Source organism: Doryrhamphus excisus, chromosome 2 (assembly GCF_030265055.1).
Source record: "Doryrhamphus excisus isolate RoL2022-K1 chromosome 2, RoL_Dexc_1.0, whole genome shotgun sequence".
Classification (NCBI taxonomy): Eukaryota; Metazoa; Chordata; class Actinopteri; order Syngnathiformes; family Syngnathidae; genus Doryrhamphus; species Doryrhamphus excisus.
In genome coordinates this window covers 1,039,074-1,059,455 of record NC_080467.1, presented here as the reverse complement: position 1 = coordinate 1,059,455, position 20,382 = coordinate 1,039,074, and the positions used below count along the sequence as shown (strand labels likewise).

Here is a 20,382-nt window from a genome sequence, read left to right as displayed (position 1 = left end):
TTTTTTCAAATCCCTGTCCTCATCCCGATGTTTCGGATCATCTTTTCTCCGTGGAGCGAGCCGAGGAGCGACGCTCGGCTGGAGTGGTTACTGTACATCCACAGGAGGGGCGCCTATATGGCAGCTCATTTGTAACATGGCTGCTGCAGGGCTGGATGGCCACACGGTGCATCAGAAAGGATAATTGCCTGCCCCCGCCATCTTCTGCCTTTCCTCCATGTGTCGAAGCCCCCCCCCCCCCCTCTGTACTCGGTCCTCGGGTGTGTAGGAGATAGCTTTTTTCCACCGCAGGGCTCATTAAGACCTTCAAATGTAGAGCTCGGGGGGGGGGGTAGAAACTCTCGTCGACGTGACAGTCATTGACACTGACAGGAGTTTAGTTACACCTCCGTAATACCAACAGTCGGATGAAAAATAAACATCTACACAGGAGAACAACACACTGTGAGGTTGATGGACAAGGACAAGGTAGGTCAGGAGTAGGAAAAGGAGCTCAGCTGGTGGAAATTTCCGAACCTTCTCTCTTCCACCCTCACACAAACACTCGCTCACCAGTTGCAGAAGGTGCTCATTAGGACCCAGTATGAAATATAAATATAAATATATAAAGTAAGGGGTTGAGGAAAGAGCAGAGGAGACCTGGATGGAGACAATGAGAGGGAGAGGCTGCACCGCCTCGTCATTTCAGGAGACACTCGCTCCTTTGGAAAGGTCAGAAGATGATTAAGCCTTTGTTGGCTTTTTATTTTTTTTTTTTTGTCTTGTGGCCATAAGGGGCTCCTGGCGGGACTTTGACAGTTTATCTGCTTGTCAAAGAAGAAAGCTAAAGAAAAATAAAAAGAAATGATGCTCCACAAACACAAACATACACCAATTACACACAAACACCACCTTCTTGTTTTGCCATGAGTTTTTTTTTTTCAGTAAATTGAAAGGTTAGTTATCCCTGTCCATTTCATAGACACAGATCCTTTCATTCATTCATTCATTCATTTTCTACCGCTTATCCTCACGGGGTCGCAGTGGGTGCTGGAGCCTATCCCAGCTGTCTTCGGTCAAAAGTTGGGGTCCCCCAAGGTTCAGTCCTTGGTCCCCTACTTTTAACCATTAATCTTCTTTCATTCATTTTCTGCCGCTTATCCTCACAAGGGTCGCGGGGAGTGCTGGAGCCTATCCCAGCTGTATTCGGTCAAAAGGTGGGGTCCCCCAAGGTTCAATCCTTGGTCCCCTACTTTTAACCATTAATCTTCTTTCATTCATTTTCTGCCGCTTATCCTCACAAGGGTCGCGGGGGTATGCTGGAGCCTATCCCAGCTGTTAATCGGTGGCCTGGAGGTTGAAATGTTAGCTCTGTATCTGCACTGACTTTCTGCTAGTAATTAATTCATTCATTCATTCATTCATTTTCTACCGCTTTTTCCTCACGAGGGGTGCTGGAGCCTATCCCAGCTGTCTTCGGGCGAGAGGCGGGGTACACCCTGGACTGGTGGCCAGCCAATCCCAGGGCACATATAGACAAACAACCATTCACACTCACATTCATACCTATGGACAATTTGGAGTCGCTAATTAACCTAGCATGTTTTTGGAATGTGGGAGGAAACCGGAGTACTCGGAGAAAACCCACGCATGCACGGGGAGAACATGCAAACTCCAAGGGTGGGATTGAACTCGGGGCTCCTGGCTGTGAGCTAACCACTCAACCGCCATGCAGCCCTTCAAAGATACCATATTTATTCCTAATGATGCTGGCAGTGTTAAATGTAAATGGCCTATTTTCCATTATTATATCTACTATAATGGTTAGTATGAGTCTAAAGGCGACTATAGGGGTGCTATGTCATGTCTAGAGAGCTCTTAATCACATTAAGGGTGTAAATTAAGTTTTCTATGCTGTAGTTACAAATGTATTCCATTTATAAATCCTACTTTGAGGAAATTCACTTATCACCGGCCGGGTGTGGAAAGAATTAACCATAATAAACAAGGGATGACTGTATATTTCTTTATTATACATACATAAATTTCTTCAAATTGCCACTTTGTTTCATGTAAATTGAAGGTTGGCGCCCACTCGAAGCAAAGTACTTTAAATTGCTTTTACTTTTCCCAGCAGACTTCTGAAATAAATGGTGCTTTTCTTTGTTTTATGCGAAGCATCATGTAGTGTAGGCGGTAAATGTGCATCTCAAATTGGTATTTATTTATTAAATTGGTAGTTTTTTTCTGACAGTCCATTTTAAGAGTTTTTATTACCTCTCTTAAGCACATTAGAAAGTTCAGTACTTAGCAAGAATACACCAAAACCACTGCAGCGACATTAATTAAATGACAAACAGAATATAGAATAAAAATAAATAAATACATTACTAAAATACACATAAAATAATGTATGGATAAATTCAGGATACCTAGTATTATTCTAGTTTAAAATGTTTAAACAGGACATCATTGAGTTGTAGACTCCTATATAGTAGCTATACACGATTACCCGCATTGAAAACTTTCTAGATCTTCCAGACTGTGCGCCTCTTCAAGCAGTGTTTTTTTGGATTTCCTTCTTCCCGATGTCCTTCCTGCCGCCCAAACAGTAATTTACCGAGCCTCTCACCGAGCCAAACCTCATTATCTGATTGGTCGGCATCGTTTAACACGAGGATAAATTTAATCAAAAAAGAGGAAAAGCAAAATAGGTCCCCTTTAAGACAATTAATTATATATTTTTATTAGTGCTGTGAAAAATAGCCTAACATAACCAATTTATTTCATTAATTCCATAAAAAAGTTAGCCTCATTAACGCAAAAACTTCCATTATTTGGGCCTCTCCTATGCCAAGGTACCACTGTGTATGACAATAAAAAAAAAATACCTGCACTGCTCCAGTCTCTGGCGGGCGTTTGATAACTCAAACACAGCGGCAGCATGTTGCCAAAGCATCTAGCATAGCTTTGAAGCTAACTTGACCAATCAAAATACTCTTTTCTTTCTTCATTTCACATCAATATCTGTTGCGGTTTGCGGCGACAGAGATACTGTACTTCAATCAAACTACGGGGTGGGGCGAGGGTCAAAACAGGAGGTGCACAGGTTAATGGCGTGGGGGGAAAAAATACAGCCATTAAATGAAAATGGGCATATTTCACTCATAGTGGCAAATAATGATTTTTCATGATGAATTAATTTGAAAACTATGATTAATTTGATCAAAATTTTTAATCATTTGACAGCCCTATTTTTAAAAAAAATATTGAATTAATTAAAAAAAATATGAATGTGTGAGAAAAGAATTATTAAGTATTAACTATCTCATCCACATATGGTAAGACAACAAGCTTTAGATCAGGGGTCATCAGTCCCCCCCCACCCCCCCCCCAAAAAAAAACAACAAAAAACGCATTTATTAAAAACAGAAAAATTAATAAACTTTGCTTTGGTTCTGATTTTCGACAATAAAAGCTCTGATCAAACATTCACTGTTCTCAAATATCTTACTTTTTATTTTTCTACACAAAATAAGATGAAAAATAAATAAACAAATCAAGAATAAAGAAAATCAATCAATCAGTAATAAATAAATATAATAATAATAATAAAAACTTAAGAAAGCACATATAGTTGGTGGGTAGACAAATGATTTTTTTCACATTAAAATGAACAAAGCATTATTAGAGCCCTGTAGACATGACAAAACATGACTATAGTCACATTTATACTCTTTTTATTTACAACATATTGCGCAACTGCAGGGTCTTGAGACACATGCTAACTCGCAAACTAGAGAGCTAGCGACCTAAACGGTAGCCTTCAAGTTATTTCCTTTCAACTTAAATAGCCAAAAACTTACCACTTCCACACGGATAGGGAGGATAACTATTAACAGTTATTTAACCTTTAACATGAACATGAATCAAACGTAATAATTTTTTCTGGGTACATGATACCATACAGCATCCATATCAAACTTTAACATTAAACTTTCATATCAAGGCGGGGGCCTCAAACTAGTGTCCTGCGGGCCACATTTGGAATCCAAAACACGACTATAGTCACATTTATACTTTTTTATTTACAACATATTGCGCAACTGCAGGGTCTTGAGACACATGCTAACTCGCAAACCAGAGAGCTAGCGACCTAAACGGTAGCCTCCAAGTTATTTCCTTTGAACTTAAATAGCCAAAAACTTACCACTTCCACACGGATAGGGAGGATAACTATTAACAGTTATTTAACCTTTAACATGAACATGAATCAAGCGCCAAAAACTTACCACTTCCACACGGATAGGGAGGATAACTATTAACAGTTATTTAACCTTTAACATGAACATGAATCAAACGTAATAATTTTTTCTGGGTACATGATACCATACAGCATCCATATCAAACTTGCGCGGGCCGCACTAACATTAAACTTTCATATCAAGGCGGGGGGCCTCAAACTGGTGTCCTGCGGGCCACATTTGGAATCCAAAACACGACTATAGTCACATTGATACTCTTTTTATTTACAACATATTGCGCAACTGCAGGGTCTTGAGACACATGCTAACTCGCAAACTAGAGAGCTAGCGACCTAAACGGTAGCCTCCAAGTTATTTCCTTTCAACTTCAATAGCCAAAAACTTACCACTTCCACACGGATAGGGAGGATAACTATTTACAGTTATTTAACCTTTAACATGAACATGAATCAAACGTAATATTTTTTTCTGGGTACATGATACCATACAGCATCCATATCAAACTTGCATTAAACTTTCATATCAAGGCGGGGGGCCTCAAACTAGTGTCCTGCGGGCCATATTTGGAATCCAAAACACGACTATAGTCACATTTATACTTTTTTATTTACAACATATTGCGCAACTGCAGGGTCTTGAGACACATGCTAACTCGCAAACTAGAGACCTAGCGACCTAAACTGTAGCCTCGAAGTTATTTCCTTTCAACTTAAATAGCCAAAAATGTACCACTTCCACACGGATAGGGAGGATAACTATTAACAGTTATTTAACCTTTAACATGAACATGAATCAAACGTAATATTTTTTTTCTGGGTACATGATACCATACAGCATCCATATCAAACTTGCATTAAACTTTCATATCAAGGCGGGGGCCTCAAACTAGTGTCCTGCGGGCCACATTTGGAATCCAAAACACGACTATAGTCACATTTATATTTTTTTATTTACAACATATTGCGCAACTGCAGGGTCTTGAGACACATGCTAACTCGCAAACTAGAGAGCTAGCGACCTAAACGGTAGCCTTCAAGTTATTTCCTTTCAACTTAAATAGCCAAAAACTTACCACTTCCACACGGATAGGGAGGATAACTATTAACAGTTATTTAACCTTTAACATGAACATTAATCAAACGTAATAATTTTTTCTGGGTACATGATACCATACGGCATCCATATCAAACTTGCGCGGGCCGCACTATGGGCCACATTTTGCCCGCGGGCCGCGTGTTTGAGACCCCTGCTTTAGATGAATGGACTGAGACAATAATGGTTAGTTGCTACCCTAAACAAAGCCATACTATATCCTCTGATGCAATGTCAACAAACCCTAAACGGGTGTTTGCCATGCCCCCCTTAAAGCCCTTTTGCCCAAATTTGTGACCATTGGGTGATCGTGTGTGCATGTGGTAGCGAGTTCATACGTGGGTGGCGGGGGGGGGGTGAGCTTGAGCAAGCCAGTGTTTAATCTGCCACAATTCAATTTCAACCGGCAGTTCTCTACCTACACGGTCTTTTCCAATCACCGCACATTGCCATTGTGTGCTAAAGCAATTGTGCTAACATGGAGCACAAACCTAATCTGGGAATGATGGATGGCATCACTCATATTTTTGTTGACTGGAAGTCAAGACAAGGCTGGCTTTCTTCCCCCCGCTAGTATTGTCTCCTCAGTATCTTTTCCCTCAATGAGTCGGTGGCTTCTTAACGACTCCAACGTACCTGACCTAGAAAACATAGACTCTACTGCTTCCTGACTGCATTCATCGTTTATTTCCTCTCTAAGTCCTAACGTCCAAGCAGCGGAGACATTTTGACAAAAAACCGATTGGACTGACTGATCGGTGTCGTTCAGGCCTTTTTAGGCAGGACATAAAGGACTCCATTTAGGATTGGAAAACGTGCATAACACTGAATCCCAGGTCAGGGTAGATGCAGAAGCACAAGAAGTTGGGGACACAGACTGAGATAATTAAAGATTTAAAGCCACAAAAATAGAATTTCTGTTATCTTATTTTTAGATTCACCTGGTTACACACGAGGATTGGGACTCGACAGATCCCAAAAATGTGCGAGTGGCTACAGGTCACAGTGTATCACGTCATATATTTATATACTCTTGAGGCCAATTTGATTGGGGAAATGTATAGTTTGAGGCTACATTGCTATCATTAAGATGCTAAAATGTCGCTCTTTATTTACAGTAGTTGTGTCTAGAGTTTTTCCACTGAGGGCCACATACCGAACAATGAAAGGATGCAAAGGCCACATTGATCACTGGTAAAACAACATATATACTGTAGTAAAACTGCATTGTGATATACCTTTACAGTCATCCATTACCATATCATGGTCCAAACATTGCTTCCTCACGCTAACGGCCACAAGGTGGCAGAAGTGCATTTTGTAAGACCTCGGCATGGCATGGATCTTTTGCAGCGACAGTGAGGAGGAAGTGGAAGAGCATGGAGGTGTGTAGCGTGCAGAAGGTTAGCATTGGAGGGACATTTTAAACTGTGCACACACAGTTTAGTTCATTTGTTCACTTCCTGCTTTCCTAATTTATTTATGTATTTATTTATCTATTTATTTAATTTTTATTTATTTATTGTCACGTACTAAAGTACGCGGTGTACAAATTTTTTAAAATTTATAACTGTAACAGTAACTTACATTTGTTCACTTCCTGCTTTCCTAATATAGTTTAAGTTTTTAAATTTCAATTTAAAAGCGGTAGAAAATGAATTTAAATTTTAAAATTTTAAATTTTAAATTTTAAATTTTAAATTTTAACTATAATAATAATAATAATAATAATAATTAACTATATTGACACTTACTATGGTACCCATTATGGCATTGGATGCTCATATCACCTCGTACTTCGGGACAAAAACGTGACAAAATAAATTAAAAATTTTAAATTTTGTGACAAAATAATTTTAAATTTTAAATTTTAAATTTTAAATTTTAAATTTTAAATTTTAAATTTTAAATTTTAAATTTTAAATTTTAAATTTTAAATTTTTAAATTTTTAAATTTTAAATTTATTTTGTCACGTTTTTGTCCCGAAGTACGAGGTGATATGAGCGTCCAATGCCATAATGGGTACCATAGTAAGTGTCAATATAGTGATATATATAGCACATCATGACTGGTTCAAGACTCTTCATCCTTGTATTTAGCAAATTTATTTAATTTATTAATTTATTTTATAAATTTTTATAAAATTTTCTTTTAGTTTTTTACAATTTTTAAATTTTTTTTTTTTTTTTTAAATATAGTGATATATATAGCACATCATGACCGGTTCAAGACATCAACTGCTTGTATTGTTTCTTGAATTGGCTCATCGTTGTGCATTGTTTGACTTCCTTACTCAATCCATTCCATAGTTTGATTCCACATACTGAAATGTTATGGCTTTTTAATGTAGTCCTAGCATAGAAGTGTTTCAAATGTAGTTGTGATTGGAAATTGGGTATATTTGGGTGCCTGTCTTTGAGGATACCGATGAGACAGAGACTACCTTTCTGAGACTACCTAAAAAGCCTCCAAAAAGTGGTCAAACACCGAGCCAGCTCCGTATTCATCAAACACCAATGGAGATAAATAGAACCCGTCGTCTTTGCCTGTATAAACACCCGCTTCAAGTAACAGCGGCGCTAATCAAATTCCCACTTCAATGTGACTCCTGCGACAGCTGCTGTTGCTGAATTCCTTGTGACCTGGACCGTAACTTCCAGTCAGATACAGGATGTAAATACAGCTGCTCCGAAGCCATTCCCAGTGTTCTCCGTCCAACATGTCCTCCGGTATGGAAATGAAGGTTAAAGTGATAACATATAAAGTCACACCATAAGTTATAATAGCAGGATCATCAAAAGTAGCTCAGTTTTGTATTCATTAGAAAATGCCAAGCATGCTCTACAGAGTTTGTATTTTTTTTTCTCTAGAGGTAGCAGATGGTAGCTTCTACCTTCCTACCATTTTTTTCCCTCTAAAACAAATATTTATCCGTCTGAAAAGCATCTGTTCCTAAATTGCTATCTGGCAACACAGCAGCTATCGGACTCGTGTTGTTTTGAGGGTATGTAATATTTCCTGAATGTATTCCGGGTATTGCATTGACCGTTATTGACCGGTCTCTGGTGGTTCTTCAGCCTAAAACCTGCACTTCAATTTTGCATCTGGTACAGATTTCAGTTTAGGTGAGCGTCTCAATTTAAATGCAAATATGATTGAAAGACATTGGAGAAATTTCTACTTCACACTTCTTGCTTCTAAATTGTTGCTTTTTCCTTTTCCGCTGTAAGCCCGTCTAACGCACTGAATTCCAGATATTCTGTATGAATACATGAATAAATCCTTTTCAACTCTTTATCATTTCACTCAGCTGACCGGATCTTAAGGATTCTAGACGAGGCAGAGCGGCTGAAATATGACAGTGATGGTTGGGTTTATGCTTTGCATAACACTAGCCATGTTTAAACATGTAATATTCTATTCTATTAATTGAATGTGCTGTCATGTACCGTGCTTAAATAATACATGGGTGGCCAAAGTGCGGCCCGGGGGTGAAGTGTAAGGGACCCGTGTTTTTTTTTTTTTTTTTTTTTTTTTATCAATCTGCAGCACATTCTAAAAATAGAATATAGGAACTTATAACAGAACAACAGATCAAGCAGAAGATAATAACATTGTGATCATAGAGTGGGGAAATGATATGTTTTTCTAGGCTAGTGTTGAAATATGTAAATATTTAAAATTTAAAATAAAAAAATTAAAATTTTGTGACAAAATAAATTTAAAATTTAAAATTTAAAATTTAAAATTTAAAATTTAAAATTTAAAATTTAAAATTTAAAATTTAAAATTTAAAATTTAAAATTTAAAATTTAAAATTTAAAATAGAATATAGGAACTTATAACAGAACAACAGATCAAGCAGCAGATAATAACATTGTGATCATATAGTGAGGAAATGATATGTTTTTCTAGGCTAGTGTTGAAATATGTAAATATTTAAAATTTAAAATAAAAAATTTAAAATTTTGTCACAAAATAAATTTAAAATTTAAAATTTAAAATTTAAAATTTAAAATTTAAAATTTAAAATTTAAAATTTAAAATTTAAAATTTAAATAAAAATTATATATATATATATATATATATATATATATATATATATATATATATAATAAAAATTTAAATAAAATAGAATATAGGAACTTATAACAGAACAACAGATCAAGCAGCAGATAATAACATTGTGATCATATAGTGGGGAAATGATATGGTTTTCTAGGCTAGTGTTGAAATATGATTATGATATTATTGAATGTTGGAATATTATGACGTACTATTAATGGCGGTCAATGAAAATTTAAAAATGAGGTTGTGGAAAACATTATAATTTGAGAAAATCAATTTAAAAAATAAAATAGGAATAAAGTCACAATAAAATAGTTGGGAAGAACAAAAACAACAACAGCAGAAATTAAATTTTAAGATAATTAAATCAAAACATTCAGGGAAAAAGTTGCAAAAACATGAATAAGCTGGAAATGTTATGAGGAAAAATAATGTAATTTTAGTACCACACAATTGAAATATTAAAAGTATTTTATTTTTTTTATTTTTGAAGTTGTAATATTATGAGAAAAAAATGTGTAATATTTTGAAAAATAGCTTTAGGATTTTTCTAGAATAGTTTTGAAATATGATTATGATATTATTGAATGTTGGAATATTATGACATACTATGAATGACAGTGAATGAAAATTTTAAAATGAGGTTGCGGAAAACTATATTATAATTTGACAAAATTTGTCAAAATATTATAATTTGACAAAATTGTAATTTGACAAAATTTGAAAATTTACAAGACGAAAGTTGAAATAGTTGGGAAGAACAAAAACAACAACAGCAGAAATTAAATTTTAAGATAACATTAAGGGAAAACGTTGCAAAAACACCAATAAGCTGGAAATGTTATGAGGAAAATAATAACAATAACAATTGAAATATTATAGAAATTTATTTTTATTAATTTATTTTTATTTAACATTAAGGGAAAAAGTTGCAAAAACACCAATAAGCTGGAAATGTTATGAGGAAAAATAATAACAATAACAATTGAAATAATATAGATATTTATTTTTATTAATTTTTTTTATTTTATTTTTGAAGTTGTAATATTATGAGAAAAAAATTGTAATATTTGGAAAATTGCTTTTGGGAAAAATATTGTAATTTGATGGGAAATTAAAATGTTGTGGGAATAAAGTCATAATGTCATGAAAAGTAAATGAAGAAAAATAATTGACGAAGAAAATGTAAATATTGCTTTATTATGTATCTTTATATTTATTATGATGTCATTGACTGTCAACGTGAAGCTGGTGTTGTTCCAAACATAATTTTAATTTATTATTAATTTAAAGAAAAGACCAAAGTTCACCCAATTTTTTTTTTTTAACAATTTATGTTTTATGAAATATCCAGTATCAAACTTCTTAGCATATTTACATGTCTTGCTTTACAAAATATTATTTTTTCCCTTGATGGAAAAAGATTGGACACCCCTGAAGTAGTATTGTAATAATAATATTAATATTAATTAATTAATATTGTCTGAAACTCCATTGGGTCATCTCAGTGTGTGCATGGGTCTCCTAGCTGTGAGGCCTGCGTGCTAACCACTTATCCGCCGTGCAGCCACACACAAAGATGCAGTATCAAAATGCTGCACTCATATTTCCATAACAGCTGGAAGTAGAGAACTCCTAAAACAAGGACAGGGGGGCGGGCATGAAACAGTATTTGTTTTGAAATTCTTTCAAGGTCTTGGAGACGATGAATCTGGCTGCAGTGAGCTGTCGTCTTTGTCCAAGTGGTTGGAGTTAGCTGTTGTTCAATCTCCTGCCAGACCTTGTACTTCTATGCAGCCCACACAACGTGTACTTTTGCCGTCGCATTGTCATGTGGTTTTTAGTCGAGGAATGAACGGATGAAGACGGTTTGCAAAGATGCTGAGTTGCCAATCAGGGATGGGAATCGGACTCTGCTGAACAATTTGGTTCTTGATCAATTCTGTTATTGATTTTTACTTGGGAGGGAAAAAGGAGAACTGATAAGCATCAGTTGTGTATAATTTACGAGTCACATGACCTTATAAATTCATGTGTTGTTTTAGATATGATACACGTAGATGTTATATTTATGCCGTTGTATATATTGTTTGAAATATTCTAGCTACGCGTGTGTAGCTCTTTCACTGCAAAGAGGGTTATAAAAAGAAATGTGCTGCAGGGATAGCTTTCATAGTAGTTATATAATCTTTGCCTGAAAGGTTATTGCTTTAGCCCCAGTGCTTTCAAGAAAATGTGTAAAATATGTCCTGTGGAAGCGAATAGTGTCCCTAAAAAAAATACCCTATATCCTGTTCAATTAAGTGCATAACACTGACATGGGAATTGGTTTTAACATGAAATGTGTTACAGTGTATGTCTTGTTAAGAGGTTGTATTTTCCCAGCCACGGAAAAAGGAAGGACCCTTCAAATGTTGTTTTCAGGATTCCGTTGGGTTTATTTAGACTTCCCTCCAGCACGTTGCAGATGGCCTTGCTTACAGCGAAGAAAAACTGGGTCTTTGATGAGTGCAGGGAATCAGGGAGAGCTCGGAGTCGAAGTTGGCGTAGGGAAAAATGACAAAGGTCTAAACATGACAAGGATTATGAAATGTACTGGAGTTTTTTTTATTTTTATTTTTAGTTTTTATAGAACCATTATAACTCAGAAATTATATATTTTTTATATTCAGTATAGCTACTCCAGACTCCATTCACTGTGCAATATCTGATCAAGCTCCATGTGCAATATTAAGGCTTGTAGAAATCCTCCCCCTGAGGACTCTACGTGGGTTTCGAATAGAGGATAAAGAACCAAATCATAGAATGAGAACCAGATTGTTTATTCCTGACAATAATACCTAATACAGACGTCCGGGTTTATCTGCAGTCCCTGTATGCCTACAAGTAAGCGGGACTCTACGTGGGTTTCAAATAGAGGACAAAGAACCAAATCATAGAATGAGAACCAGATAGTTTATTCCTGACAACAATACCTAATACAGACATCCGGGCTTATCTGCAGTCCCTGTATGCCTACAAGTAAGCGGGACTCTACGTGGGTTTCGAATAGAGGATAAAGAACCAAATTATAGAATGAGAACCAGATTGTTTATTCCTGACAACAATACCTAATACAGACGTCCGGGCTTGTCTGCAGTCCCTGTATGCCTACAAGTAAGCGGGACTCTACGTGGGTTTCGAATAGAGGATAAAAAAACAAATTCTAGAATGAGAACCAGATTGTTTATTCCTGACAACAATACCTAATACAGACGTCCGGGCTTATCTGCAGTCCCTGTATGCCTACAAGTAAGCGGGACTCTACGTGGATTTCAAATAGAACATAATGAAACAAATCATAGAATGAGAACCAGATTGTTTATTCCTGACAACAATACCTAATACAGACATCCGGGCTTATCTGCAGTCCCTGTATGCCTACAAGTAAGCGGGACTCTACGTGGGTTTCGAATAGAGGATAAAGAACCAAATCATAGAATGAGAACCAGATTGTTTATTCCTGACAACAATACCTAATACAGACGTCCGGGCTTGTCTGCAGTCCCTGTATGCCTACAAGTAAGCAGGACTCTACGTGGGTTTCGAATAGAGGATAAAGAACCAAATTATAGAATGAGAACCAGATTGTTTATTCCTGACAACAATATCTAATACAGACGTCCGGGCTTGTCTGCAGTCCCTGTATGCCTACAAGTAAGCGGGACTCTATGTGGGTTTCTAATAGAGGATAAAAAACCAAATTATAGAATGAGAACCAGATTGTTTATTCCTGACAACAATATCTAATACAGACGTCCGGGCTTATCTGCAGTCCCTGTATGCCTACAAGTAAGCGGGACTCTATGTGGATTTCAAATAGAAAATAATGAACCAAATCATAGAATGAGAACCAGATTGTTTATTCCTGACAACAATACCTAATACAGACGTCCGGGTTTATCTGCAGTCCCTGTATGCCTACAAGTAAGCGGGACTCTACGTGGATTTCGAATAGAGGATAAAGAACCAAATCATAGAATGAGAACCAGATTGTTTATTCCTGACAACAATACCTAATACAGACGTCCGGGCTTATCTGCAGTCCCTGTATGCCTACAAGTAAGCGGGACTCTACATGGGTTATGAATAGAGGGTAAAGAACCAAATCATAGAATGAGAACCAGATTGTTTATTCCTGACAACATTACCTAAACAGACATCCGGGCTTGTCTGCAGTCCCTGTATGCCTACAAGTAAGCGGGACTCTACGTGGGTTTCGAATAGAGGATAAAGAACCAAATTATAGAATGAGAACCAGAATGTTCATTCCTGACAACAATACCTAATACAGACGTCCAGGCTTATCTGCAGTCCCTGTATGCCTACCAGTAAGCGGGACTCTACGTGGGTTTCAAATAGAGGACAAAGAACCAAATCATAGAATGATAACCAGATTGTTTATTCCTGACAACAATACCTAATACAGACGTCCAGGCTTGTCTGCAGTCCCTGTATGCCTACAAGTAAGCGGGACTCTACGTGGGTTATGAATAGAGGATAAAGAACCAAATTATGGAATGAAAACCAGATTGTTTATTCCTGACAACAATACCTAATACAGACGTCCAGGCTTGTCTGCAGTCCCTGTATGCCTACAAGTAAGCAGGACTCTACGTGGGTTTCTAATAGAGGATAAAGAACCAAATTATAGAATGAGAACCAGATTGTTTATTCCTGACAACAATACCTAATACAGACGTCCGGGCTTATCTGCAGTCCCTGTATGCCTACAAGTAAGCAGGACTCTACGTGGGTTTCGAATAGAGGATAAACAACCAAATTATAGAATGAGAACCAGATTGTTTATTCCTGACAACAATACCTAATGCAGACATCCGGGCTTATCTGCAGTCCCCGTATGCCTACAAGTAAGCGGGACTCTACGTGGGTTTCGAATAGAGGATAAAGAACTAAATTATAGAATGAGAACCAGATTGTTTATTCCTGACAACAATACCTAATACAGACGTCCGGGTTTATCTGCAGTCCCTGTATGCCTACAAGTAAGCAGGACTCTACGTGGGTTTCAAATAGAGGATAAAGAACCAAATTCTAGAATGAGAACCAGATTGTTTATTCCTGACAACAATACCTAATACAGACGTCCGGGTTTATCTGCAGTCCCTGTATGCCTACAAGTAAGCGGGACTCTACGTGGGTTTCGAATAGAGGATAAAGAACCAAATTCTAGAATGAGAACCAGATTGTTTATTCCTGACAACAATACCTAATACAGACGTCCGGGCTTATCTGCAGTCCCTGTATGCCTACAAGTAAGTGGGACTCTACGTGGGTTTCGAATAGAGGATAAAGAACCAAATTATAGAATGAGAGCCAGATTGTTTATTGCTGACAACAATACCTAATACAGACGTCCGGGCTTGTCTGCAGTCCCTGTATGCCTACAAGTAAGCGGGACTCTACGTGGGTTTCGCTAATAGGAATGCTTTAGAAACTTAAAATAAATCAAATTTCAAGTTTTCAAGTCAAAAACAAGACTTCTGTAAGGATGCCGTTAAGACCACAAACCTTGGTCTTTGAAAGACCCTGATTTGATCTGTTATGCTTTTGGGCCCAAGTTGATTGTTGTCTTTGTTCTTTGTACTTACCAACCATTTTTCTTAATCCTCCATCACTCTGTCTGTCTCCCTCCCCATTCTTTCTCCTGCAGGTATGCATTGTGCAAAAGAGGGACACGGAGAAGATGTACGCCATGAAGTACATGAACAAACAACAATGTATCGAGAGAGATGAGGTCCGAAACGTCTTTAGAGAGCTTGAGATCCTACAGGAAATTGAACATGTTTTTTTAGTAAACCTCTGGTGACTATCTTCTGTTTTTTTTCCACTTTCAATGTAGCATGCGATACTTTGTCTCTTGTCTGCATGTACGTCCAACCATACGAGGCTGTCAAGGGATGCATGTTCCATAAAAATACAATAATATCAATCCTATATATAAAAATATAACACAAAAAGAATAAAATATTTATAATATATATATGAGACTGTCAAGGGATGCATGTTCCATAAAAATAGAATAATATCTATTAGATTTATATATAACACAAAAATAATAAAATATTTATAATATATATGAGACTGTCAAGGGAAAAAAATATATATATATATTTATACATTTTTTAATATATTTATAATAAAATATAAATATAATATATATATAATATAATACAAAATAATAAAATATTAAAACTAATTAAAATAATAAAATATTGTTATTTATATATATATATATATATATATATAACACAAAAATAATAACATATTTATAATATTATATATATATATGAGACTGTCAAGGGATGCATGTTCCATAAAAATAGAATAATATAAATACTATATATATATATATATATATATATATATATATATATATATATATATATATATATACATATATACACATACATTTTTTAAATATATTTATAATAAAATATAAATAATATATATATATAATATAATACAAAATAATAAAATATACATATATATGTACTCTCATATATATGAGACGGTCAAGGGATGCATGTTCCATAAAAATAGAATAATATAAATCCTATATATAAATATATATTTATTTATATATATATATATATATATATATATATATATATATATATAATTTTTTAATATATATTTATAATAAAATAGAAATATAATATATAATATATATATAATACTAAATAATAAAATATTAATAATATATATATTTTATTATTTTTGTATTATTTACAATTATTTTGTGTTATTTTTGTATTATTATTTTGTATATATATATATTTATAAATATAAAATAAATCCTAAAATAGATATGCTGTTTGTGCATATGATGCACCCGCTACTTCATTTGGCACGGAGAGGACTGAAAAGTTTTACGCTCGCAAATTCAACGTGTTAAAATAGAAAATAATTTACACAAGATTATTTTGGGATATTAATTTAGACTCATGAAACGTGCATACTTATTGGATAATTACCGTGCTCTATAACGACCTCACTTCTCCCACGAGTCGAATATGTCGGTGAGCGGAGGCTGCTTTCATTATTCAACGCTCATCTCGGAGTAGGACACATTTCTAAATGTAATTGGGGACCTGGCACGCCATTCATGGCGTATTGCACAAAGCACTTAACTCTCCTGTAATTGGTAGCATGATATTGCATGCGGACATCTTTTTCAGGCAGACCACAGTCGGAATATTTTGTCTCTCACACATCAGGCATGATGGTTTGCTACGTATTTTTTGTGCAATCTGTTCCTGAAACCGTTACTGTTTTTTTTTGGGTGAACAAAAAGTTGGCGCCGAGAAAAAGGATAGCACCTTGAACAAACATGAACCACCGTCGTTCCTCATCTGGGGAGCCGTCAAATGTTCATGACGAACAAAGCATCTTAGTAAGAGATGCAGTAGACAGGAGCGTCAGTGCCGGGTACAAAATCGGAATCGAAACAGCTGTTACTCCATTTTAATGAACGACTCCGAACTGTTAAATTAGCGTTTTATTTGTAAGATTTCATTCATTCATTCATTTTCTACCGCTTTTTCCTCACGAGGGTCGCGGGGGGTGCTGGAGCCTATCCCAGCTGTCTTCGGGCGTAAGGCGGGGTACACCCTGGACTGGTCGCCAGCCAATCACAGGGCACACATAGACAAACAACCATTCACACTCACATTCATACCTATGGACAATTTGGAGTCGCCAATTAACCTAGCATGTTTTTGGAATGTGGGAGGAAACCGGAGTACCCGGAGAAAACCCACGCATGCACGGGGAGAACATGCAAACTCCACACAGAGATGCCCGAGGGTGGAATTGAACCCTGGTCTCCGAGCTGTGAGGTCTGTGCGCGAACCCCTAGACCACCGTGCCGCCATTTGTAAGATTCACCAGACGTTATTAAGAGGATTTATGAACGACAATGCTGTCAAGTCTGCGTTGTTTCTGATTTCTGCTTCAGGTCGTTACGACTCGGCACCGTCACACACGTGCAGGTTCGGTAATAAGACAGGAGACCGCCGTCTCTTTTATGTTATAATGGATGGAAACTTCATGAATTCGCCAAGCGTGAATAAGAAAGCCGTACACATCTGACACTTTCCGCATTTCTTCTTTTTTTTAATCCCTTAAGTGTTGTCATTTCTGTTGCTCGGCAGTTGGGCCGGCCGGTAATCGTTAATGGGCCTGCAATGGAGCCGCCGGGGAATTGGGAATCTCTTCTGTTCTCATAAGCACATACGTGAGAACCACCGGCTTTGATAAACCTTCATTGAAGTGCTTTTCTTGATTCCGTGCCAGGAGGGATCCAAAGGCACAGTCAGCTGTAGTCGCATGAAGACAGGAACACACCAAACAGCTGTCACTGGAAGGAACCATTTAGACGCTAGCAAGGGAGAAGTGGAGAGAGGGTGGTTATTAAAGACAGTCCTAGGGAAATATTTTAGATCCGGTAGTGGTTGGCAATGGTAATGGTTTTATTTCATTTGAACATGCATCAGATTACAATTGAGTGCATCCCATAATCAGTGTCCAGTTCCACATGTCCGAAAGGAGTAGGAAGAAGCAAAGCTTATTAAATCCTACCCCTCCATCTGGTACTTTTACAATCAGCAACTGTTACATTTGTTCACTTCCTGCTTTCCACAATACATTTTATTTTTTATTATTATTATTTTTTATTTTATTTTTATTTTATTTTTATTTTTATTTTTATTTTTATTTTTATTTTTATTTTTATTTTTATTTTTATTTTTATTTTTATTTTTTAATTTTTATTTTTATTTTTATTTTTATTTTTTATATTATATATTTATATTTTATTATTTTATTATTTTATTATTTTATTATTTTATTATTTTATTATTTTATTATTTTATTATTTTATTATTTTATTATTTTATTTATTTTTAATAATTTTTATTTATTTATTTTTATTTATTGTCTATCCCCTCCTGCTCAAGCACAGACATCCGGTCATTACATTATTACCGTATTTTCTGGACTATAAGTCGCTCCGGAGTATAAGTCGCACAAGGCAAAAAAATGCATAATTAGGTAGAAAAAAAATATACACGAGTCGCATTTTTTGCGGGTAGTTTATTTTCCAAACTACTTGACCAAAACCGACATTACGTGCTCTTGGAAGGCAAGTTCTAACAATAATAAAAGAATAGAGAACAGGCTGAATAGGTGTAAGATATGCTATCACAATGCTTATTCAGCTACACAAAAAATTTGTTGATAAGTTACTCCGGAGTATAAGCCGCAGGAACAGCCAACCTATGAAAAAAAGTGCGACTTATAGTCCGGAAAATACGGTAATTGTGTTTTGTCATTTATCTTTCTGTTCATAAAACACAGCAAAAATTGGTATATTTCACACATAGTGACAAATGGTGATTAATTACGATTAATTCATGTGAAAAGTGATGAATTATGAATCCGGAAAATACGGTATTCATTTTTTTTCCACAGATAAAGACCCACTACCCACTGAAAACAGCTTTGCGACCCACTTTTGGGTAATAACCCACCACTTGAGAATCCCTGATTTAGTTAATCTCGATGAGTTAATTTTTTGCGTTGTTTGCTTAGCCTTCTGTCACACACATAGTGAAAACTCACCGTAGTTCTTCAAGTGTTTGTTCTTCAAAAGCCATATTAAATCAAAGCTACCATGCTGTATGATGCAAACGTTACATCACCGGCTCAAATGGCATTTTTTAGTTGGGAGCCACATGCCTGCGCAGTAGTCAACGCTGATGTGTGTGAACAATATTTATGCTAAGGATATTTAACAAATATTCACATTTGAGAGTGTGAAATCAGACATTATTGACATTTTTAAAGATTAACTGAATGACAAAATCATTGTCAATTAATTGGACAATTGATTAATCATGGGGCACGGCGGTCTGGTGGTTAGTGCGCAGACCTCACAGCTAGGAGACCAGGGTTCGGTCCCCGCCCTCGGCCATCTCTGTGTGGAGTTTGCATGTTCTCCCCGTGCATGCGTGGGTTTTCTCCGGGTACTCCGGTTTCCTCCCACATTCCAAAAACATGCTAGGTTAATTAGCCACTCCAAATTGTCCATAGGTATGAATGCGAGTGTGAATGGTTGTTTGTCTATATTTGCCCTGTGATTGGCTGGCGACCAGTCCAGGGTGTACCCCGCCTCTCGCCCGAAGACAGCTGGGATAGGCTCCAGCACCCGCCGCGACCCTCGTGAGGAAAAAGCGGTAGAAAATGAATGAATGAATGAATGATTAATCATGGATTAATCGTTCAGTTGTTGCAGGTCTAATCCAAACAACATGGAATTCGTCAGCTTTTTGTCCATCCTTCCGCCAAACACATCCAGTACAGATCAGACCGACTTTACTTGAGACATCTTGAAATCTGCGGGGTTTTTGATTGGTCCATCTGTAGCCGTAGCGCAAATTGCTAGCGAGGCGGCGGCGTGCACGCTGTCAGCTCGGTAGAGGCTGCCTTCAGCCAATTCAAGTTTGCAACACTGACTTAATTATCGTGGCCATTCCCTCACGACTTCCCGATGATGTGTAGGAGTCGAGGTAACATTGAAGGGATTACCCTGAAGGGGGTGAAGACCATGAATGTGATGCACTGCACACATCCAATGCGTTCAAGGACTCGGGACGTACGTGGAGGCTTTAACTCGTGTGTTTCAAACCTCGTTGTTCAAGGGTCACCTTTTCCTCTCCAGCTTGTACGAGAACGAACGGTTTGTTTGTGATCTGCAGCGCACGATTGCTCATTATGAATACAAGCTTTTGCCATTAGCATGAGAGCAGATCATTCAATCACCGGTTCTCCCCGTGGAACTGCCGGCAAATGGATGCAGCCTTTGCTTTGTTAAAACATTCATGGAGCAACAAGGGTAAAAAAAGCGTTAGCGGA

General features: G+C 36.6%; 1 protein-coding gene across 2 annotated transcripts in view; it reads left to right on the top strand.

The window, feature by feature from the left end:
- The window catches only part of LOC131103421 (serine/threonine-protein kinase 32C-like), a 79,099-nt gene that overhangs the window by 36,648 nt on the left and 22,069 nt on the right, over nucleotides 1-20,382 (top strand). For both annotated transcript variants that reach the window (XM_058049712.1, XM_058049703.1), the window contains one exon: nucleotides 15,119-15,270. In XM_058049712.1, the coding sequence (XP_057905695.1) occupies nucleotides 15,152-15,270 (119 nt within the window). In that variant the 5' untranslated portion in view covers nucleotides 15,119-15,151. The remainder of the gene's footprint in view (nucleotides 1-15,118; nucleotides 15,271-20,382) is intronic.